This window comes from Carcharodon carcharias, chromosome 4 (genome assembly GCF_017639515.1).
Source record: "Carcharodon carcharias isolate sCarCar2 chromosome 4, sCarCar2.pri, whole genome shotgun sequence".
NCBI classification, from domain to species: Eukaryota; Metazoa; Chordata; class Chondrichthyes; order Lamniformes; family Lamnidae; genus Carcharodon; species Carcharodon carcharias.
The window spans coordinates 141,602,061-141,625,923 of record NC_054470.1 but is presented as its reverse complement, the minus strand read 5'-3'; the positions used below and the strand labels follow the sequence as shown (position 1 = coordinate 141,625,923).

At 41.9% G+C, this 23,863-nt stretch overlaps 1 protein-coding gene across 2 annotated transcripts; it reads right to left on the bottom strand.

Moving 5' to 3' along the window:
- Positions 1-725: 725 nt before the first annotated feature.
- On the bottom strand, positions 726-22,603 carry lysmd3 (LysM, putative peptidoglycan-binding, domain containing 3). Of its 2 annotated transcripts, none has more exons than XM_041186504.1 (3): positions 22,324-22,603; positions 20,352-20,678; positions 726-2,451 (listed from the first exon to the last, which is right to left on the bottom strand). In XM_041186504.1, exons 2-3 carry the CDS (start codon positions 20,670-20,672, stop codon positions 1,804-1,806), a joined length of 969 nt encoding a protein of 322 aa, XP_041042438.1. In that variant the 5' UTR covers positions 20,673-20,678; positions 22,324-22,603; the 3' UTR covers positions 726-1,803. The 2 variants fall into 2 exon arrangements, with proteins under 2 accessions (XP_041042438.1, XP_041042439.1); XM_041186505.1 differs by having other exon boundaries at positions 20,412-20,678; positions 22,324-22,601.
- Positions 22,604-23,863: the final 1,260 nt, after the last annotated feature.

Genomic DNA, 23,863 nt, shown 5'->3' with positions numbered 1-23,863 from the left:
AATTTTACACCCTTTTTGTGGTCTAAACAAAAATACATTTAGAACGGATTTTACTGGCCTCTTTGAAGTTCATGGGGTATAGTTGTGTGTATTTGGGATAATTAATCTTTAAAAAAAAACTTGCATATTGAAGGTACATTTAAGTTGAGAAGTGTACTATGGGTGCAAAACCTGGTGGGTTTGCCATTTTTCTACAATTTTGCAGTGCAAAGACTGGCAGAACCTCCGCTTCCACAGAAAGCAGCAGGACCTGCTTATGCTGGGTCACTGCTTATGATGGGAGTTTCCAAAATGTCCTGTAAGGGTTAGAACATTCATCTATTCTTTAAAAGCTTAAATATTTTTGTCAGGCTCAATTGGGGCCTGCTATATCACTGAAGATAAGCCAAGTGAGCTTAATTTCACTGCTCTCCAGCAGTTCAATCAGGCATTGAATCCGTGACAGAGACGTTTTGAAAAATGTTCCACCTCCATTTATAGGGCTTGAGCGGTTCATGGTCAGGGTCAAGAGCTTGGACACAACACTCCAGTTATGGGTGGAGGCTAGAAATGTTCCCTCCTACTCTGAAAATTAGGTGCCCTCCTGGTCACCCTGCAAACTATGGCCGAGTCAATGACAGAGGGTACTGGTGAGTGTCTTCCCAATGCTAGTAATGTTGGAGCTAATTTATTTACTCACTGAATATTTATTCCAAACTAAATAAAAATGAGAAATGCATTGTGCATAAAAGGATTTCAATTTTTATTTTAAATGTAATGATAAATTCCTAAAGAATACAATTCTGTTACAAAGTTTTAAGAAAATACAACTGGTGTAAATGTTGGAATTTCATTCTTCAACAGCCACATTTTGAGATGTAATATCAGCTATTTAGGATCATTTGATCTTTTCTTCACAATTATGATCTCTGGCTTTAATCCACAGAATCAATAGCTGTTAAATATAACACTAACTTTCAACAGCTCAACACAAACAAAACATCAGCATGTTTCAACTATGGTAAATAGTCAATAAATACATTTTATATTAAAACTATTAATTTTTAGGCAACAGAATTCCTTTATATGAACAAGAAGTATTAAGACAACATGTTGTGCTGTGATATTTAGAATGTGTTACCATTTCTGTATTTAACAGGAAAGCAGTATTCAAGAGGAATCACTGCATGGCTACACTGAATATCAATGAGCTGGTTTAAAAGAAAACACAGGGGAGATGATGATAATGCTAAATGCATATTTTTGACACTCGTTTTAAGCTTTAACATTTTAAATTACATATTAAAATTTTACAGAATCCTGAAACACAAATAGAGTTGCAATTCAATAGCTAATGTATTTTAACTCAAGAAAATAGCTGGACCGCAGAAGAAATCTTGATCATGCCAGGCTTAGAAATGTATTTCACGAATATAATCAGGATCATGTATAGTTATTTAAAGGAAGACACTGATTAAAGAATGACTCAAAACTGCTGTTTGGAACTACAATATGAACCAAAGTTTAATTATTAATGCTATATATTATCAGTTGACAGAGGCACAACATTTTAGTCACTTTAAATTCAGAAAATTCAGTGTCAGTGTCACTTTTTAATGTTACCTCATCCCATGACATCGGAAGGCAAGTCTTAACTGGTCTATCAATTTTTTTTGCAAAAGTTGGTTCATTTTTGTGTTGAAAATATGAACATTTGTAGCATGATGCAATTTCCTCAGTTCCTCTCCATTACGACTAGAGGTCATTGGACATAGTCCTTTTACACCTGCACTACACATAATGTTGTGTGCTAGATGGTTGTGGTCAGGTGACAGTCATGTGAACTTTTGAGTTCACATGCTCAAGGGACGCCTTTGAGGCCATTTTAGTCCTTTTCATGGGATTCATTTCATAGCTATACTTTGGCTCTTGCTGTGCAGGCTGAGTGACAGGTAGGTTTGTTGATTCCACAGTAGAATGATGGCTTGTCTCAACCTTTACCAGGACTTCATAGTAGAGTAGATAAAAGACAGGTGTAACAATTCCAACTACTAACATTATCATCACTGCATTCCACCAGCGTATGCCCCAGTCAGCTCCATAATGGGGATCTTTTCGTGGCAAAATTTTCCGATCTGCTGTTTGATAAAATGGTTGTGTAGATAATGCTGAAACAACTTCATTTAAATGTTCCCTAGTACTGTCATTTGACTTCACTATCCTTTCTATGTCTTTATCAACCTCTCGGAGAAAGTTATCAGCATTTTCATTTGATGAAGAGGAGTCTACACCTAGACTAGATTCCTGAAACTGTGCATTAGATTCCAAGGCAGGACATGGAACTAGTCTTGATTTGACTGGGCTGTGTGTGTCACCTAGTAGAGTGATCTTTTTCACCGGAATCTTTACAGATCTGAGAGCAAAAAAGTCTTGGTCGTTGATAAGATTATTAACCCTTTTGATATCTGCAACCTGAAAATTAAATTTAAATATTTAGCAACAAAAAAATCATACTAGGGACAGTATGCTCATTTTATTCTAAAAGCTTTTAATCTACGTCTCTACATCGTCAGTAGGTGAGGTAAATGCATGACATCATTCAGATTGCAATTCTAACATCGAAGCTGGTAGGTGTCTTAAAGTGTATTTCAATCTCAACTAAGCAACTGCACTTATTTATTAAATGTATTAGATGATACTCGAAATCAAGATTCTCTAAATAATGAGTCAGCAAATATCAGTTGCTCCTGTCAAAAATATTACATCAATTTTTTGATTCTTACAGACTCACTTTGATTTGCTGTAGGTGAGATTTCTATGCCTACATTTTGACCTTCCATCATTTCCTGCTTCTCAAGATTCAGATCGTAACCTTAGACTCTGCTACTCTGTATTTGCAAAGGAAAAATAAAAATGTCTTTCATCGTTTTGATTGTTATGTCCAGATGCATTGCTGAAACCCTAATTTTATTTTTCCAAAATGAACTCACAACAAGTCAACTTGTAACTTTGTTTTAAGATTAGAAGTCTCCAATGGGAACCAGTGGCGCTGTCTGCAGTCAGACAGAGGTTAAGATCTTTTATAAGGGAATAGTTCTGTTGTAACACTGGGTTATAGTAGATGAGATGGGGGCTGCAATTATAGCATTTGTGCCTCGGACGGCCCACTTCTACCTCCTACCCAAAATCCACAAACAGGACTGTCCCAGCAGACCGATCGTGTCAGCCTGTTCCTGCCCCACGGAACTCATTTCTCACTATCTTGACTCCCTTCTCTCTCCCCTTGTCCAGTCCCCTCCCACCCATTGTTTATCTCTACCTTTTAATATTCCTTCACCCCACCCCCACTAGAGCTATCTGTATCTTGTCTGTCCTGCTTTCTATTCTTAATTAGCACATTCCTTTAGATAAAATCACCACCTTCAACACCTCTTTGTTCTTTTGCCTGTGACATCTTTTGGTTATCTCCACCTATTACTGGCTGCTTGTCCCAACAACCACCCATGCCCCCCACCCTCCCCACCACAAACCAGCTTATATTTCACCCCTTTCCTATTTTTACTTAGTTCTGTTGAAGGGTCATGAGGACTCGAAATGTCAACTGTGCTCTTCTCCGCTGATGCTGCCAGACCTGCTGAGTTTTTCCAGGTATTTCTGTTCCTGTTTTGGATTTCCAGCATCCACAGTTTTTTGCTTTTAGCTCTGAGTTCAAGTCCAACTTGAGCAAATTGATATAGGGAGTGACAAGATATTGGAGGTGTTGGCAGGCTTAAAAATGGACAAATCTCCAGGTCCAGATGATTTGTGTCCCTGACTGCTGAGGGAGGCAAGGAAGGAGATCGCAGGGGCTCTGACACAAATTTTTAATTCCTCTCTGGCCATGGGGGAGGTGCCAGAGGAATGGAGAACAGCTAATGTGGTTCTGCTATTTAAGAAGGGTTGTAGAGATAAGCCAGGGAACTACAGACCAGTGAGTCTCACATCAGTGGCAGGGAAACTATTGGAGAAAATTCTGAAGGAGAGAATCGATCTCCACTTGGAGAGGCAAGGTTTGATCAGGGATAGTCAGCATAGCTTTGTCAGAGGGAGGTCATGCCTAACAAATTTGATTGAATTTTTTGAGGAGGCAACCAGGTGTGAAGATGAGGGAAGTGTAGTTGATGTAGTTTATATGGATTTCAGCAAAGTCTTTGACAAGGTCCCACGTGGGAGACTTATAAAGAAGGTAAATGCACATGGGACACAGAGTAATTTGATAAAGTGGATTCAAAATTGGCTTAGTTGTAGGCAACAGAGGGTGATGACAGAAGGCTGCTTTAGTTACTGGAAGCCAGTGTCCGGTGGCGTATCACAGGGATCTGTGCTGGGTCCCCTATTATTCGTCATTTATATAAATGACATAGATGACTATGTGGGGGAAAGGATTAGTAAGTTTGCGGATGACACAAAGATTGGCCAGATGGTTAACAGTGAGGTTGAGTGTCTTGGGCTACAGAAAGATATAGATATGATGGTGAAATGGGCAGGTATGTGGCAGATGGAATTTAACCCTGAAAAGCGTGAGGTGATACACTTTGGAAGGAGTAATTTGACAAGGAAATATTCAATGAACAGCATGACACTAGAAAGTTCTGAGGAACAAAGGGACCTTGGCGTGTGTGTCCATAGATCTCTGAAGGCAGAGGGGCATGTTAGTGGGTTGTGAAAAAGGCATATGGGACACTTGCCTTTATCAATCGAGGCATAGATTACAAAAGTAGGGAGATCATGTTGGAGTTGTATAAAACCTTGATGAGGCCACAGCTGGAGTACTGTGCGCGGTTCTGGTCGCCACATTATAGGAAGGATGTGATTACACTGGAGGGGGTTCAGAGGAGATTCACCAGGATGTTGCCTGGGATGAACATTTAAGTTTATGAAGAGAGATTGGATAGACTTGGGTTGTTTTCATTGGAGCAGAGAAGACTAAGGGACAACCTGATCAAGGTGTACAAGATTATGAGGGGCATGGACAGGGTGGATAGGGAGCAGCTGTTCCCCTCAGTTGAAGAGTCAGTCACAAGGGGACAAATTCAAGGTGAGGGGCAGGAGGTTTAGGGTGTGATGTGAGGAAAAACCTTTTCACCCAGAAGGTGCTGACAGTCTGGGATGCACTGCCTGGGAGGGTGGTGGAGGCGGGTTGCCTCACATCCTTTAAAAAGTACCTGGATGAACACTTGGCATTTCATAACATTCAAGGCTATGGGCCAAGTGCCGGTAAATGGGATTAGATAGGTAGGTCAGGTGTTTCTCACGTGTCGGTGCAGACTCGATGGGCCGAAGGGCCTCTTCTGCACTGCGTGATTCTGTGATCCCAGGACCCGTGGGCTAAGGAAGGTGTAAATTGGGTTAACAACACTCCAGGATTGGCCTGGAGGCTCCAGAAATTGAAGATTAATCTCTAGGACACAGCACTGTGCAACCCTGGAGTTAAATCATAGAGACACTAAAAAATATTGTTTTTGGATAAAGGATTGGTTAACAGAGAGTGGGCATAAACGAGATTTTTTCAACTTGGCAGGTAATGAATAGTGGATGCTGCAAGTATCAGTGCTGGGGCCTCAGCTGTTTACAATCTGTATTAATGACTTAGATGAAGAGACAGAGAGTAATGTACCAAAGTTTGCTGATGATACCAAGCTCGGTGGAAAAGTGAGCTGTGGGGAGGGCACAGAGAGGCTGGAAAGAGACATAGGTAGGTTAAGTGAGTGAGTAACAAGATGACAGATGCAGTATAAAATAGGGAATTGTGAAGTTGTTCACCTTGGTCATAAGCATGGAAAAGCAGAATATTTTTTCGGAGGTGAAACTTGTAAGTGTTGATGTTCAAAGACACCTGGATGTGCTTCACAAAGAAGGACATTAATAACATACCAGAAATATTGGGGAACACAGGGTTTAGTGAGAGGGAGGAACTGAAAGAAATCAGTAATAGTAGGGAAATGGTGTTGGGGAAATTGATGGGATTGAAGGCCGATAAATCCCAGGGGCCTGATAATCTACATCCCAGAGTACATAAGGAAATGGCCCTAGAAATAATGGATGAATTGGTGGTCATCTTCTGAGATTCTACAGACTCTGGAAGAGTTCCTATAGATTGGAGGGTAGCTAATGTAACCCCACTATTTAAAAAGGGAGGCAGAGAGAAAACAGGAAATTATAGACCAGTCAGCCTGACGTCAGTAATGGGGAAAATTCTAAAGTCCATTATAAAAGATTTAATAGCTGAGCATGTGAAAAACAGTGGCAGAATCGGAGAGTCAGCATGGGTTTACAAAAGGGAAATCATGCTTGACAAATCTATTGGAATTTTTCGAGAATGTAACTAGTAAAGTTGATGAGGGGGAACCAGTGGATGTGGTTTATTTGGACTTTCAGAAGGCTTCCAATAAAGTCCCACATAAGAGATTGGCTTGTAAAATTAAAGCGCATGAGATTGGGGTAGTGTATAGAAAACTGGTTGGCAGACAGGAAACAGAGTAGGAATAAACGGGTCCTTTTCCGAATGGCAGGCAGTGACTAGTGGGGTACTGCAGGGATCAGTGCTGGGACCCGTTATTCACAATATACGTTAATGATTTAGATGAGGGAATTAAATGTAATATCTCCAAATTTGCAGATAACACAAAGCCGGGTGGGAGGGTGAGCTGTGAGGAGGATGCAGAGATGCTTCAGTGTGATTTGGACAAGCTGAATGAGTGGGCAAATGCATGGCAGACGCAGTAAAATATGGATAAATGTGAGGTTATCCATTTTGGTAGCAAAAACAAGAAAGCAGATTATCTGAATGGCTATAAATTGAGAGAGGGGAATGTGCAATGAGACCTGGGTGTCCTCGTACACCAGTCGCTGAAGGTAAGCATGCAGGTACAGCAGGTGGTAAAGAAGGCAAATGATATGTTGGCCTTCATAGCCAGAGGATTCGAGTACAGGAACAGGGATGTCTTGCTGAAATTGTACAGGGCCTTGGTGAGAACACACCTGGAATATTGTGTGCAGTTTTAGTCTCCTTATCTGAGGAAGGATGTACTTACTATAAGGGGAGTGCAGTAAAGGTTTACCCAACTGATTCCTGGGATGGTGGGACTGAAATATGAGGAGAGACTGAGTCGAATAGGATTATATTCGCTGGAGTTCAGAAGAATGAGGGGGTATCTCATAGAAACCTATAAAATTCTAACAGAACTAGACAGGCTAGATGCAGGAAGGATGTTCCTGATGGTGGGGGAGTCCAGAACCAGGGTCACAGTCTGAGGATATGGGCTAGACCATTTAGGACTGAGATGAGGTGAAATTTCTTCACCTAGAGAGTGGTGAGCCTGTGGAATTCATTACCAGGGAAAGTAGTTGAGACCAAAACATTTTATGTTTGCAAGGAATTAGATATAGCTCTTGGGGCGAAAGGGCTCAAAGGGTATGGGGAGAAAGTGGGAGCAGGCTTTTGAATTGGTTGATCAGCCATGATCTTAATGACGGAGCAGGCTCGAAGGGCAAAATGGCCTACTCCTGCTCCTAGTTTCTATGTTTCAATGTGCTGGTACAAGGAATGCAGAAAGTTAGCATGCAGGTGCTACAAGCAATTAGGAAGGCAAATGGCATGTTGGCTTTTATTGCATGGGGATTGGAATACACAAATAAAGATGACTTGTTACAACTGCACAGGGTTTTGGTGAGACCGTATCTGGGGTAGTGTGCGCAGTTTTGGTCTCCACATTTAAGACAAGCTATACTTGCATTGGAAGCAGTACAGCAAAGGTTCACTAAATTGGTCGCTGGGATGTGGGGGTTGTCCTGTGATAAGAGGTTAAGTAAATTGGGCTTATATTCTCTGGAGTTCAAAAGAATGACAGGAGATCTCATTCAAACCTGCAAAATTCTGAAGGGGCTTGAGAGGGTTGACGCTGAGAGATTGTTTCTGCTGGTTGGGGAGTCTAAAATATGGGAGCACGGTCTCAGGGTAAAGGGCCGATCACTTAGGACTGGGGTGAGGAGAAATTACTTCACTCAAAGGGTTGTGAAGTTTTGGAATTACCTACGTCTTGGTTGTGGATGCTCCATCGTTGAATACATTTAAGGCCAGGATAGACTGACTTTTGGTCTCAGGGAATAAAGGGATATGGGGAATGGTGGGAAAATAGAGTTGAAGTCCTAGATCAGCCATCATTGTACTGAACGGCAGAACAGGCTCGATGGGCTGTACGGTCAACTCCTGCTCCTAGTCCTTATGTTCTTTTTTGAGACTGCTTGGTTTGTTGGAATGGGATTTTTGAATTGTAAGGATATTGTTTTTTGGGGGGGGGTGCTGCGGGCACAACAGGAATAATAACTGGATCAGGAAAGTAAGGAATTTGAGAGGTTATGATATTATAAAGTAAAATAGTAAGGAATTCTCTGAGACAGTTGGGTATAGGGGTGAAAGTGGCAGGGGGAGGGTGAAGGGTAGAGGAAGCAATGGGGTGGTGAGCAATTATAGAAATTGGAGCATGGAGGAGTTGGGGTTTATAAGAGATACTTTAATTGAAGAGCTCATCCTAAACTTGCCAAAAAAAACAAACTTAGTCGTTCTGTGCTTGCTGACCTACATTAGTTCCTGTTCTGCCAATGCCTCAAGTTTAAAATTCTCATCTGCATGTTCAAATCCCTCCGCAGCTTTGCCATTCCCTGTTTCTATAACCTCCAGCCCAACAACCCTCTAACTCAGGCCTCTTGCGTATCTCCCACTTTTCCTCCCCACCACTGGCAGCTGTGCCTTCAGCCGTCTCAGCCCTAAAGCTCAGGAGTTCCTTCCCAAACCTCAGCCTCTTCACCTCTCTACTCCTTTAAGACACTGCTTAAAGACTACCTACTTAACCAAGCGTTTGGTCTCCTGCTGTAATTTCTACTTCTTCGGCATAATGTGAATTTTTTGTATGATAATGTGGGGTCTTTTATTACACTACAAGTGCTTTAAAATTTTTTTTTTACAAGTTTTGTTGTACTGTCAGCTAGAACAATTAACATAATAATGAAGAGAATCCCATTGAATTATATATGTACTGAATGATAGGACAAACATTTAACAGAAGAGTTAGAATTTTGTTTGACTTAAGTAGGCTTCACCATTGAAGATGATTTTTTGGAATGCAAGTCAACAGATCAGGTGCTAATTATAGCATGTAACCTCACAGTTCACCACAACAATTTTTTTTAAAATCAGATCTAGTTTAATTTACATACTAATGAAAGCCACAGTAACAAATGCTAAAAACTTCAGTAGTTACCATTGTTAACTAATTATATAACCTAAGCCAAGAGCAAATTGGCATAGGGTAACTAAGATTAGAGGGGTGAATGCATGGCTCAAAGACTGGCTTGGGAGAAATGGATTTCAATTCATAGGGCACTGGCACCAGTACTGGAGAAAGAGGGAGCTATACCAATTGGATGGTCTTCACCTGAGTAATGCTGGGACTAATGTCCTGAGGATCCGATAGCTAGGGCTGTAGAGGGGGTTTTAAACTAAACAGTGTGGGTTGTGGGGGGGGGAGGGGCAGGGTCTCCACATGAGGGGAGATCTGGAAAGTTATAGGGAAAACACAAGGAAATAGTGCAGGGTAGCAATACGGATAATGGTAACCAGGGTGTGACAGGAAGGGACAGAGCATACAAATATAACAGTGCACTACCAAGGGAGGCAGTGGCATAGTGGTATTATTACTGGTCTAGTATACCAGAGACTCAGGATAATTCTCTGGGGACCTGGGTTTGAATCCTGGTTTCAAATTCGAATTTGAATCCAATAAAAATCTGGAATTAAAAGTCTGATGATGACCATGAAACCATTGACGATTGTTGCAAAAACCCATCTGGTTCACTAATCCCCTTTAGGGAAGGAAATCTGCCATTCTTACCTGGCCTACATGTGACTCCTGACACGTGCTTGACTCTTAAAATGCCTTCTGAACAAATACAATTAGGGGTGGACACACATCCCGTGAAAGAATTAAAAAAATGTTCAGAGCTGGAAAAAATAGCTTTAAACTAACAGAGGGGAAGGAGGGTTCAGGCGAAGGGAGATGAAGAAATCCAGAGATAAAAGTTGAGGAATAGGGAAAGTATATCGCTGTGGGTAAAGATAAGCTGAGTAGGACAGGAAAGGGACAGAAAATTTAACAGTAATAGTGTTTCAGAGAGTAAGGTCCATGCAGGGAATAGTACATAAAAAAAATTGAAGTCACTTTACCTGAATGCACAGAGCATCCATAATTAGATAAATGAACCAGTTGCACAAATAGATAAATGGTTTAAACCTAATTGTCATTAGAGACATGGTTAAAATGTGACCAAGATTGGGGAATAAATATTTAGAAAAGACAGACGGAATGGAAAAGGAGGGGTAGCCCTGATAATAATGGATGACATAAGGACATTCGAAAGAAGGATCTTGGCTCAGAAAATCAGAAAGTAGAATCATTATGGGTGATGATTAAGAATAGCAAGGGTCAGAAAATGTTGGCGGAGAACTTTACAAGCTCCCTAACAGTAGTTATACCATTGGACAGAGCACTAAACAAGAAATTATTGAAGTTTGTAACACAGACAATGTAATAATTATAGAGGACATTAAACTCCATATCAACTGGACCATTCAAATTAGCAAAGATGATTTGGAAAATTATTTTGCACAGTGCTTATGTGACAGTTCTCTGGAGCAACATGTTGTTGAACCAAATAGAGAAAGCTATTTTAGATCTAGTATTGTGCAAAAAGGCAGGGTTAATTCATAATGTCATAGTAAAAGATGATAATAGGGATGCTAGTACAATTGAATTCCACACTGAAATATGTCATTTTCAACTTAATCACAACTAAGAATCTTAAATTTAAACAAAGCCAATTATAAAAGTACGAGGGGAGAGCTGGCTAAGGTTGCTTGGGTAAATAGACTAAAATGTATGGCGGTAAACACACATTGGAAAACATTTAAAGAAACAATTCAAAATGTTCAACAAAAATATGTTCCATTGAAAAAAAGCTCAGTCAGAAAGATCCATCCATGGCTTACTAAGAAGGTTAAGGATAGTATTAGATTAAGAGATGAGGCTTATAATGTTACAAGTCATGATAAGTCTGAGGATTGGGAGTGTCTTAGAAACCAAAGGGCCACTAAGGCTTGGTAAAAAGAGAAAATAGAATGAGAGTAAACTAGCCAAAAACATAAAAACAAAATTGCAATAATTTTTACATATAAAAAGTCAGCTTTAGCTAAAGTAAACATTGGTCCCTTAGAAGCAGAGACAGGAGAAATTATCATGGGGAACGAGGAAATGGAAGAGACATTGAACAAATACTGTATGTCTGTCTTCACAGTAGAAGACACAAGTTACATACCAGAAAGGGAGAGTAACCCAGGGGTTAATAAGAGGAAGGAAATTAAGCTAATTAATAAAAACAGGGAAAAAATGCCGGAAAAACGAAAGGGGGTAAAATCTGACAAATCCCCAGGACCTGATGGCTCACATCCTAGGGTTGTTTTTATTTGTATTCACTAACGGGATGTGGGCTTCGCTGGCCAGGCCAGCATTTATTGCCCATCCCTAGTTGTCCTTGAGAAGGTGGTGAACTGCCTTCTTGAACCACTGCAGTACATGTGGTGTAGGTACACCCACAGTGTTGTTAGGAAGGGAGTTCCAGGATTTTGACCCAACGACAGTGAAGGAACAGCAATATATTTCCAAGTCAGGATGGTGAGTGGCTTGGAGGAAAACTTCCAGGTGGTGCTGTTCCCATCTATCTACTGCCCTTGTCATTCTAGATGGTAGTGGTCGTGGGTTTGGAAGGTGCTGTCTAAGGAGCCTTCGTGAATTCCTGCAGGGCATCTTGTAGATGGTCCACATTGCTGCTACTGTGCGTCGCTGGTGGAGGGAGTGAATGTTTGTGGATATGGTGCCAATCAAGTAGGGTGCTTTGTCCTCGACAGTGTCAAGCTTGAGTGTTGCTTGAGCTGCACTCATCCAGCCAAGTAGCGAGCATTCCATCGCACTCCTGACTTGTGCCTTAAAGATGGTGGACAGGCTTTGGGGAGTCAGGAGGTGAGTCACTCATCATACGATTCCTAGACTCTGACCTGCTCTTGTAGCCACAGTATTTACATAGCCAGTCCGGTTCAGTTTCTAGTCAAAGGATGCTAATAGTGAGGGATTCAGTGATAGGTAATGCCATTGAAGTAAAGGGGCGACGGTTAGATTCTCTCTGGTTGGAGACGGTCATTACCTGACACTTGTGTGGCACGAATGTTACTTGCCACTTGTCAGCCTAAGCCTGGATATTGTCCAGGTCTTGCTGCATTTGGACATGGATTGCTTCAGTAGCTGAGAAGTACGAATGGTGCTGAACACTGTGCAATCATCAAACATCCCCACTTCTGATCTTATGATGGAAGGAAGGTCAATGATGTAGCAGCTGAAGATGGTTGGGCCGAGGAAACCAACCTGAGGAACTCCTGCAGTGATATCCTATGATTGACCTCCAACAACCACAATCGTCTTCCTTTGCGCTAGGCATGACACCAACCAGTGACTCATTTTACTAGGGCTTATTGATGCCACTCTCACATCACCTCGGGAGTTCAGCTCTTCAGTCCATGTTTGAACCAAAGATGTAATGAGGTCAGATGCTGAGTGGCCCTGGCGGAACCCAAACTGGGCAGTGAGCAGGTTATTGCTAAGCAATTGCTGCTTGATAGCACTGTTGATAACCTCTTCCATTACTTTACTGATGATCGAGAGTAGACTGCTGGGGCGGTAATTGGCTGGTTTGGATTTGTTCTGCTTTGTGTGTACAGGACACACCTAGGCAATTTTGCAGATGGTTGGGTAGATGCCAGTGTTGTAGCTGTACTGGAGCAGCTTGGCTAGGGGCAGGGCAAGTTATGGAGCACAATCCTTCACTACTATTGCCGGAATATTGTCAGAGCCCATAGACTTTGCAATATCCAGTTCCTTCAACAGTTTCTTGATATCAGGTGGAATGAATCGATTTGGTTGAGTACTGGCATCCGTGATGCTGGGGACCTCCGGAGGAGGCTGAGATGGATCATCAACTTGGCACTTCTGGCTGAAGATTGTAGCAAATGCTTTAGCCTTATCTTTTGCACTTATGTGCAGGGCTCCCCCATCATTGAGGATGGGGATATTTGTGGATTCTCCTCCTCCAGTGAGTCCACCACAATTCACTACTGGACGTGCAGGACTGCAGAGCTTAGATCTGATCCGTTGGTCGTGGGATCACTTAGCTCTGTCCATTACTTCCTGCTTATACTGTTTGGTTCACAAGTAGTTCTATGTTGTAGCTTTACCAGGTTGGCACCTCAATTTCAGGTATGCCTGGTGCTGCTCCTGGTATGCCCTCCTGCACTCTTCAGTAAACCAGGGTTCATCCCCCGGCTTGATGGTAATGGTAGAATGGGGGAAATGCCAGGCCATGAGGTTACAGATGGTGGGTGAGTACAATTCTGCTGCTGTTGATGGCCCACAGCTCCTCATGGATGCCCAGTCTCGAGTTGCCAGATCTGTTCGAAATCTATCCCATTTAGCACGGTGGTAGTGCCACACAACACGATGGAGGGTATCCTCAATGTGACTCAATATGACTCATCTCACAACGACTGTGCGGTGGTCACTCCTACCGATACTGTCACAGATAGATGCATCTGCACCAGGCAGTTTGGTGAGGATGAAGTCAACTACATTTTTCCCTCTTGTTGGTTCCCTCATTACCTGCCGCAGACCTAGTCTAGCAGCTATGTCCTTTAGGACTCAGCCAGCTTGGTTGTTAGTGGTCCTACCGAGTCACTCTTGATGATGTTCATTGAAGTCCCCCACCCAGAGTACCTTTTGCATCCTTGCCACCCTCAGTGCTTCCTCCAAGTGGCCTTCAACATGGAGGAGCGCTGATTCATCAGCTGGGGGAGGGCGATACTTAGTAATCAGGAGGTTTCCTTGCCCATGTTTGACCAGATGCCATGAGACTTCATGGGGTCCGGAGTTGATGTTGAGGACTCGCAGGGCAACTGCTTCCCGGCTGTATACCACTGTGGTGCCACCTCTGTTGGGTCTGTCCTGCTGGTGGGACAGAACATACTCAGGGATGGTGATGTTGCTGTCTGGGGCTTTATCTGTAAGGTATGATTCCGTGAGGATGACTATGCCAGACTGTTGCTTGACTAGTCTGTAAGATGGCTCTCCCAATTTTGGCACTAGCCCCCAGATGTTAGTAAGGAGGACTTTGCAGGGTTGACAGGACTGAGTTTGCTGTTGTCAGTTCCGGTGCCTAGGTCGATGCCGGGCAATCTGTCCAGTTTCATTCCTTTTTGAGACTTTGTAGCAGTTTGGTACAAATGAGTGGCTTGCTAGGTCATTACAGAGGGCATCTAAGAGTCAACCACCTTGCTGTAGGTCTGGAGTCACATGTAGGCCAGACCAGGTAAGGACTCAGATTTCCTTTCCTAAAGGACATTCATGAGCCAGATGGGTTTTTACGACAATGGTTTCATGGTCATTAGACTTTTAATTCCAGATATGACTGAATTCAAATTTCACCATCTGCCATGGCGGGATTCACACCCGGGTCCCTAGAGCATTACTCTGGGTCTCTGGATTATTAATCCAGTGACAATACCATTACGCTATCGCCTCCCCCGGGTTCCCCATTTTAGTAAGGATAATGGTAACATGCAAAAGATTTACAAGGATGCTGCCTGAGATGAGAAGATGTAACTATGATGAAAGCCTTGGTAAAAAAATAAAACTTGCTCTTGTGAATAAAGTTAAGGAGGGATTTTTAAAATTCATTTCATGGTTGGTGGATCAATAATAAGAAGGCTCACATTAAAGAGCGTGGACAGAGAGAGAGAGGCACCAGAGGTGATTTAGTGGGATGAGAGAGGGACAGAGTGGCGAGAGGACAAGCAGGAAGGAAAGGGTGGTGGGGTAGCTTTGTTAGCACGAGATGGAATAAATACGATAGCAAGAAATGATCTTCAATCAGAAGATGTAGAATCCATATGGGTGGGAGGTAAGAAATAATAAGGGGAAGACGACTCTGGTGGGAGTGGTCTATAGGCCCGCTAACAGTTGCTATACGGGAGGACAGAGAATAAATCAGCAGATAATGACAGCATTTTAAAAAAGCAGTACATTAATCATGGGAGAGTTTATTAAAGAGTGCAGAGCGGCGAGAGGCCAAAAAAAGAGCATGGAGAGACAGGAGCGAGAGGCCATTAAAGAGTGCGGAGAGAAAGACGAGAGACCATTAACGAGCGTGAGAGAGAAAAGAGTGCGGAGAGCAGCTGATTGGTGAGTAGGATTGGTATTTCTAGGCTTTAAAGTAAAAGTAGGGTCTTTAGTTTGTGTTTAGGTCTTGTCTTTTTTTTTCTCTTTTTCTTAAAAATAGCTTGTTAACTATAGGATTGATACTGGTGTAAAAAAAGTAAAGTGTAAAGAGCGGGGGATTCTTCAAGTGTAAAGAGCAGGGATACTACAGTAATTAATTAATTAAATGGGATAGCGATGGCAGGATGGATGATGTGATGCTGCTCCAGCAGGTGGGAGCTGCTGGACATCAAGGTGATCCAGAGCGAACACATCTGTAGTAAGTGTTTCCAGCTCGAGGAACTTCGGATCAGAGTTGAGGAGCTGGAGCCCGAGCTATAGACATTGCACTGCATCAGGGAGGGGGAAAGTTATCTGGACACTTTGCTCCAGGAGGTGGTCACACCCCTCAGATTAGGTAATTCAAATTTGGTCTGTGATCAGGGACAGGAGGGTGTGACTGCAGGGGTAGTGTTCGAGCAGCCTCAGCCTTTGCAACTGTCCAACAGTTATGAGGTTCTTGCAAGTTGTGTGGACAAGAGCGGGGACTGAAGGGAGGATGAGTAAACTGACCACGGCATCCTGGTACAGGGAGATATTCAAGTGCGGGGAGGAAATGGGTACATAGTAGTGGTTTGGTACAGGATAATTAGAAGGGTAGATACTGTTCCCTGCAGTCATGAGTGAGAGTCCTGAAGGCTATGTTGCCTGCTCGGTGCCAGGGTTAAGGGCATCTCCTCAGGGCTGGAGAGGAACTTGGAGTAGGAGGCGTGGGATCCAGTTGTCGTTGTCCACATGGGTACCAACTGCATTGATAGGACTAGAAAGGAGGTTCTGCTGAAAGATTTGAACAGTTAGGAGCTAAATTAAAAAGCAGAATCTCCAAGGTAATATTTTCGGGATTAAAAGCTGAGTCACGGGCAAACTGGCATAGGGTAAATAAAGTCAAGGAGTTAAATGCATGGCTCAAAGATTGGAGTGGGAGGAATAGATTTCAGTTCATGGGGCACTGGCACCAGTACTGGGGTAGAAGGGAGCTGTTCTGGTGGGACGGGCTTCACTTGAACCATGCTGGGATCAGTGTCCTGGCGAATCGAACAACTGGGGCTGTAGATAGGGATTTAAACTAAATTAAGGTGGGGGGGGAGGGTTCTGGAAAGGGGATATGCAGGCTTACAAAGCAAAAGGATATTGCAGCATTGCAGGGCAGCTATTTAGGTAATGATCCTCAGTGTGACAGGAAGGGACAGAGTGTACAAACATTAAAAAAAAAGCAGCAAATAGGGATAAGGGGAAAAAATGGTAAAAAGACAAAATGAATGGCTCTTTACACGGCATAAATAGAGGTTAATGGTTATGATCTTATAGCCATTATGGAGACATGGTTACAAGATCAAAGCTGGAACTAAATATTCAGGGGTATGTAATTTTTCAAAAGGACAAGCAGGAAGAAAAGGGTGGTGGGGTAGCTTTGTTAGCATGAGATGGAATAAATACAATAGCAAGAAATGATCTTCAATCGGAAGATGTAGAATCCATATGGGTGGGAGGTAAGAAATAATAAGGGGAAGACGACTCTGGTGGGAGTGGTCTATAGGCCCGCTAACAGTTGCTATATGGGAGGACAGAGAATAAATCAGCACTTAATGATGGCATTTAAAAAAAGCAGAACATTAATCATGGGTGACTTTAAATTTCATGTAGGTTGGGAAAATCAAATTGGCAGAGGGAGACACGAGCAAGAATTCATCGAGTGTATTTGGGACAGTTTCCTAGAACAATATGTTGTGGATCCAACCAGGGATCAGGCTATTTTGGATCCGGTAATGTGTAATGAGGCAGGTTTAATAAATGATCTCAAGAGTAAAGATCCCCAAGGAAACAGCAGCCACAACATGGGTGAACTTAGCACACAGTTTGAGTGTGAGAAACCTGGGTCAGGAACAACTGCGTTAAACTTAAATAAGGGTAATTACAAAGGAATGAGGGCAGAGTTGGCTAGAGTGGACCGGGAAAGGAGCTTAGCAGAAAAGACTGTTGATGACTCACAATAAAGATATATCCCAGTGAGGAAGGATTCTGGAAGGGGATAAACCAACCGTGGTTAACCAAGGAAGTTAAGGGTAGTTTCAAATTGAAAAAAATATATACAATGCGGCAAAAATTAGTGGTAAGACAGAAGATTGGGAAAGTTTTAAAAACTAACAAAAGATGACCAAAAAATAATAAAGAGGAAGAAAATAAACTTGAGGGTAAACTAGCAAGTAATATAAAAATGGACAGTAAGAGCTTCTTTGCATATATAAAAAGGAAGAGAGGCCAAAGTGAACATAGGCACCTTGGAGAACAAGGCTGGGGAAGTAATAATGGGGAACCAGGAAATGGCAGAGAAGTTGAATAAATACTTTGCTTCAGTCTTCACGGTAGAAGACACTAATAGCATTCCATAACTACTGAATAATCAAGGGGCAAAAGTAGGGGAGGAAATAAGTACAATAACTATCACTTGAGAAAAAGCATTAGGGAAACTAATTGGGTTAAAAGCCAATAGGTCCCCTGGACCTGATGGGTTGCATCCTAGGATATTAAAGGAAGTAACTACATAGATAGTGGATACACTGTAATCTTCCAAAAATCTTCAGATTCTGGAAAAGTCACAGAAGATTGGAAAACTGCCAATGTAACGCTCTTATTCAAAAAGGGGGTGAGACAAAAAGCAGGCCAGTTAGCTTAACATCCGTCACTGGGAAAATGCAAAATCTATTATAAAGGTTGTAATAGCGGAGCATTTAGAAATGCATAATATAATCAATAAGAGACAGCATGCCTTCATGAAGGGGAAATCATGCCTGACAAATTTATAAGAATTCTTTGAGGAGGTAACAAGCAGGATCAATAAAGGGGAACAAGTAGATATATTTGGATTTCTAAAAGGCGTTCGATAAGGTACTGCATGTAAGGCTACTTAATAAGATAACAGCCATGCTGTTGGTGGTAGTATATTAGCATGGATAGAAGATTGGCTAACTAATAGAAGACAGAGAGTTGGGATAAGGTGGTGGTGGTGGTGGGGGGCATAACCAGAATGGCAACCTGCAACTAGTGGAGTGCCATAGGGATCAATGTTGGGGCCACAATTATTTACAATACATTTCATGATTTAGATGAGGGAAGTGAATGTACTCTCGCCAAGTTTGCAGATTACACAAAAATAGGTGGGAAGGCAAATGGTGAAGATGACACAAAGAGTCTACAGAGGGACATAGACAGGTTATGTGAGTGGGCAAAAACTTGTCAGATGGAATACAATGTGGGAAAATGTGAGGTTATGTATTTTGACTGGAAGAATAGAGAAACTGAATATTATTTACATGGAGAAAGACTGCAGAAAGCTACAGCACAGAGGGATTTGGAAGTCCTCGTGAATGAATCACAAAAAGCTAACATACAAGTTCAGCAGATATTAGGGAAGACAAATGGAATGTTGGCCTTTATTTCAAAGGGAATGGAGTATAAAAATAAGGACGTCTTACTAAAACTATACAAGGCACAAGTTAGACCACAGCTAGAATGCTGTGAACAGTTTTGATAACCTAATCTAAGGAAAGATATACTGGCATTGGAGGCAGTCCAGAAAAGGTTCACTCGATTGATCCCAGGTATAGAGGGATTTTCTTATGAGGAGAGGTTGAGTAGCTTGGGCCTACACTCATTGGAGTTTAGAAGAATGAGAGGTGACCTTATTGAAACATATAAGATTCTTAGGGGGTTGACAGACTAGATGCTGAGAGGTTGTTTCCCCTTGTGGGAGCATCTAGGACCAGAGGGCATAATCTCAAAGTAAGGGACCATCCATTTAAGAGAGATGAGGAGGAATTTCTTCTCTCAGAGGGTAGAGAATCTGCGGAACTCTCTACCGCAGAGGGCTGTAGAGACTGGGTGGTTAAGTATATTCAAGGCTGAGATAGACGGATTTTTAATCAGTAAGGGAATCAAGGGTTATGGGGAAAAGGCAGGAAAGTGGAGTTGAGGCTCATCAGATCAGCCACGATCCCAGTGAATGGCGGAGCAGATGCGATGGGCCAAATGATCTACTTCTGCTCCTATGTCTTATGTTCAATATTGGATTTTTCCTTATTTTTTCCTGAGGATATGGCTGATGCTGCTAAGCACATGTTTAATGCCTATTCCTTGTTGTACTGCAGTGGTGGTGGTCCTTGTGGGCGATAGTACTCCCAACAATGGTAATACTATATTAGAAATATAAAATAGGAAGCTAAAGAAACATATACAAGATTATTAGAATATGGAATATATTACCAAAGGTGGCTACTGAAGCTGAGGCAATTTTAACGCCTAAGAGGGAAGCAAGTAAAGACTTGGGGAGAAAAGAAGCTAATGGTCATGGGGAGAAAAGGGAAATATGTATATTTATGTTAAATAATGATGATGTTTAACTAGCACTAAATCAAATATGATGGGTCCTGTGTTGATTTTTTAAAGAAGCAATAAAAATGCAGCAGGTTTACAAAACTTTACCCATATTTTCAGGCATTGATTTCGTGTTGGAGGAATAAATACTGGTGTCTATTTTTATTTTTCTATTTTTATTCTAAAATCATTTCCTAAAATAGTGCTCCCCACAATAATTTGTGATATTTCATAAGTAAAAGCACTGCACTATAGAACTCAACACTAGAACTCCTTTCTGCACTGCCACACAACTCTGCAAGTCTCATTTACCTCTGGAGTTGGACTCATCAAAAAGTGGTGAAAACAGTGGAGTGCGCCACATTTTTCAGCCACTAAAACTCATTTTCTACAATAGAACCTTTAAGAACTTGGTACTTTTATTCTTGCTTTCCCTCAGTTTTGACATTGCATAATTTAAAAGAATATTCTTTATACCATATTGTACTGTGCCTTTACTTCTACATCTGTAATATATTTTCAATCCTATTTTCTGCCTATAGCTTTCTTTACCATTCCTTCCACCTCTTCTTTGTAATAATCCTTTACGTTATGACTCAAATCATCACTTACAGTACAGCAGTACTGCAAAGCAAGTGCATTCAAGGTGTCACCCTCTTTAATTTCCCGGACCAGGTACACAATATCATCCAACCGATCTTTAGATGTGGTTCTTCGTATTTTCTTTCCTCTTGGTCTCAGTTCAAAACATTCTGCATCCTCTTCTGAAAGTTCATTTTCTGAAGGTGTGCCACTTGTGAACACATAAACATTGCCTCCCAATGCCGGCTGAACAGTAGCCGGCAGGAAACGAGTTTGACTTCTCCCTGCCATAGTCAACTGTAAGGAAATTTAAACACAATTAGGTTAGTACTGACCTAAGAAAAATGAGGAAATAATTTACTTAGATAACAAGAGAAGTACAGATGAGGAAGACCAGTAAACCCATTCTAGCACATTCATTTGAAAAAAAGTTCATTTTATCACAATACCCAGCCATTTTGTAGCCTTCCTCTAATTTCCTGCCAAAAAGTCAATTCTATCCATTGACCCATGAAGAACTTTTCTCACTTTACTGATAAACACGAGTTTTTTCAAAAGCAAAACCAAGACCATTTCTATTAGTTCAACAGATTACAATAAAACAGTGTACCTAGAAATACATTTCAAATACAATCTGAATTCTACTCATAAAATTTGCAACAATATTTGGAAGTAAGCCAGATATTTCCTTACACAATATTCATAAACACATACTTCCCAGCAGCAGTCAGTGCATATAGATCAGGAAGAGGAACACTGAATTTTCCCTTCTCTGATCCAGAGGTGCTGATGTCAGCTGCTGCACCTACCTAACTCCTGGCTGACTCAGATCAACACAAACAAGAGATCAAATCTAATGCCTCCTATTTTCAATGACTAAACAGTACACTACAATTATTTACCCAGGTATTTTTAATTATTTACTCAGGTACCTGTGATGGAATGTTTGAGGTTTTACACAAAAATCTGTCAGAGTTTTTTGAGTTCAGATTGCTGAGATCCAGAATAGTTAAGCGTGTAACTGGTAACCCAGGATACATACAAACATACAGAAATGGTGAGGGGTAACTTCTGATCTCCGGTCACCTGTCCGCTTGTTAACATCTCAGTGACTATTTACCATATCACAATTTTGAAATCCTCTACTAGCCCTCAATCCTCTTATTTCCAGTGAACAAGCTCTAACACAAGTTTTTTTTTGCTTACCTATGTCTCCTTGTTATCACCCTGGTGAATCTACATTGCACTTTTTCAATTGTTTATATACCCTTGCCAAAATCCATTGCTCAAAACAATGCAAAAGTTTGTCATTACATTTCTATTTTTATACTCTGTATCTTTAGATGCAACACCAAAGATGCGGTTTGTCTTTATTACGATTCTGTTTGCACAGTGCTACTTATTAATGGAACACCGCACGAGGGGAATTAATTGTATAATCCATATCTCTCCTCTCAGTAAGTTCTTAGTACCAATCTTATTCATTTTACTTACTAGGTGTAATGTTTACAGAAAATGTACAATACTTTCAAAGTTTTATATATATTTTGATGGATTTCACTCGTGGAAACACTGCTCTATATTGACACATTAAGATCTCCCCTGGGCAGATTCAGCCTCTGACCCTCGCCCTCTGGCATCTGGGGGACAACCCACTGGGCAGGGGGGTCAGGTAGCTCAGGTTCAGACACTGAACATACTGCACCCCACAGGGTCATCGCATCGACTGGACTGCTGGCTGAATCTGCACTCTCTCTCTCTATCAAAAGTGACCTTCGCTCTCCGGGCCGGGGCCAGGAGTGACCCTCGCTCTCCGGGCCGGGGCTAGGGGTCAGGAGTGACCTTCGCCCTCGAGCAGCCTGGGGCCGGGGCGAGGAGGCGGCTTCTCCTCCTTCCTGAAGAACTCTGTGCGCCATATGACGCGGGCCGAGGCCGGACTCACCTGTTCGCTCTCCCGGCTCCATCTCTTCACCCGAGCCACGTCGCCAGGCGTCGGCCGAGAGCAGGCATCGCGCTGTAGCCGCCGAACAGCAGCCGCAGGCCGGAGTAGGCCCAAGGGGGAGGCGGCGTACTCGCCTCCGGCTGACGTGAATCAAGCCCCGGCCCGGTTTCCGGTAGATTCGGCTCTGCCGCTGGAGAGTCTCTCCCTTTCCCTGTCTCTTGGGGTGTTTGGCAGATCTTCAAACTGCCAGATCAACCATAAACTGTGATCTCGCGAGGGTGAGCGCGCGAGCTGGATGGTATGGAGTTGGAATTATTGGGATTTGAACATTAGTGGGAATGAATTATTGGGAGTGAGGCTGTTGGCATTTGAATTATTGGGATTTGAATATTAGTAGAAATGAATTATTGGGATTGGGGCTATTGGGATTTGAATATTAGTGGACATGATTGGGATTGTTGGGATTTGAGTCATTGGGATTTGAATATTAGTAAGATTGAATTATTGGGAATGGGGCTACTGGGTTTGAATTAGTGGGATTGGGATTGTTGGAATTTGGGTTGTTGGGATTATTGAGATTTGAATTAGTGGAATTGAATTATTGGGAATGGGGTTATTGGGATTATTAGGATTTGAATTAGTGCGATTGAATTATTGGGATGGGGGGTTGCAACCAGGCGAGGGCAGGTGCAAGGACTCCCACTTGGTTGATTGTATTAGGTTTTTTTTCGAAATTTACAAGGCTGAATGTGCTAATTCAGTGTATGTACTTAAACGTCTACATGCTGATGGGAAAGAACTCAGTCCAACAGGCTTTCATGAGTTTAAACACAAAAACAGTTTTTTTTATTGTGTTAAAAACCCACCCAGGTAAAGATATGAAAATATTTTGAAATGGTAAACTGTCGCAACATACACACATAAGTATGCCAAATACAAGTTATAACATAGAAGAGGTCGATTTTTGGCTAAATTAAGATTCAATGTTAAAAGGCAAATAGAGAATTTGTTAATTATGAATCCTTCACTGTGGTTCATAGATGAGGCAGTTCTTTAAACGGTGGTCCTTATTTTTTCCACTGGTGCTTTGGAATTTTAAGTGTTCTTCAGAATTTCTGTCTGTTGTCCTCAGCATGAGCAGGCAGAGCTTACTTTAGTTGAAATTGGAGAGGCCTGTAGCCTTTTTGCTGCCTTCAGCTATTTCTTCTCTAGACTGCTTCTGTGGTGTAATAAAAGAAATTTCAAAATGGTGATCCCAACCACATGACCTTTCTCTCCATAATGATTTGAGTATTCCACAGAAAGTAATTGATTAGCTCATGTCTGGCCTAGGTGATTAATTTTTACTTTACATCACCTCTGAATGGCCCATTCTTCCCTGTGATGAGCTAGAAAGAACATATCAACACCCCCCATTGTAGCCATGGTCTCTGTAGACTTTCTGTTTCTAATGGCATGAAATGTGGCTTTTATAGTAATGCAAATGACGATATCCATTTCAAGGTTCAGTCCATCTCTGAAGTAATCCTTGACATCAACT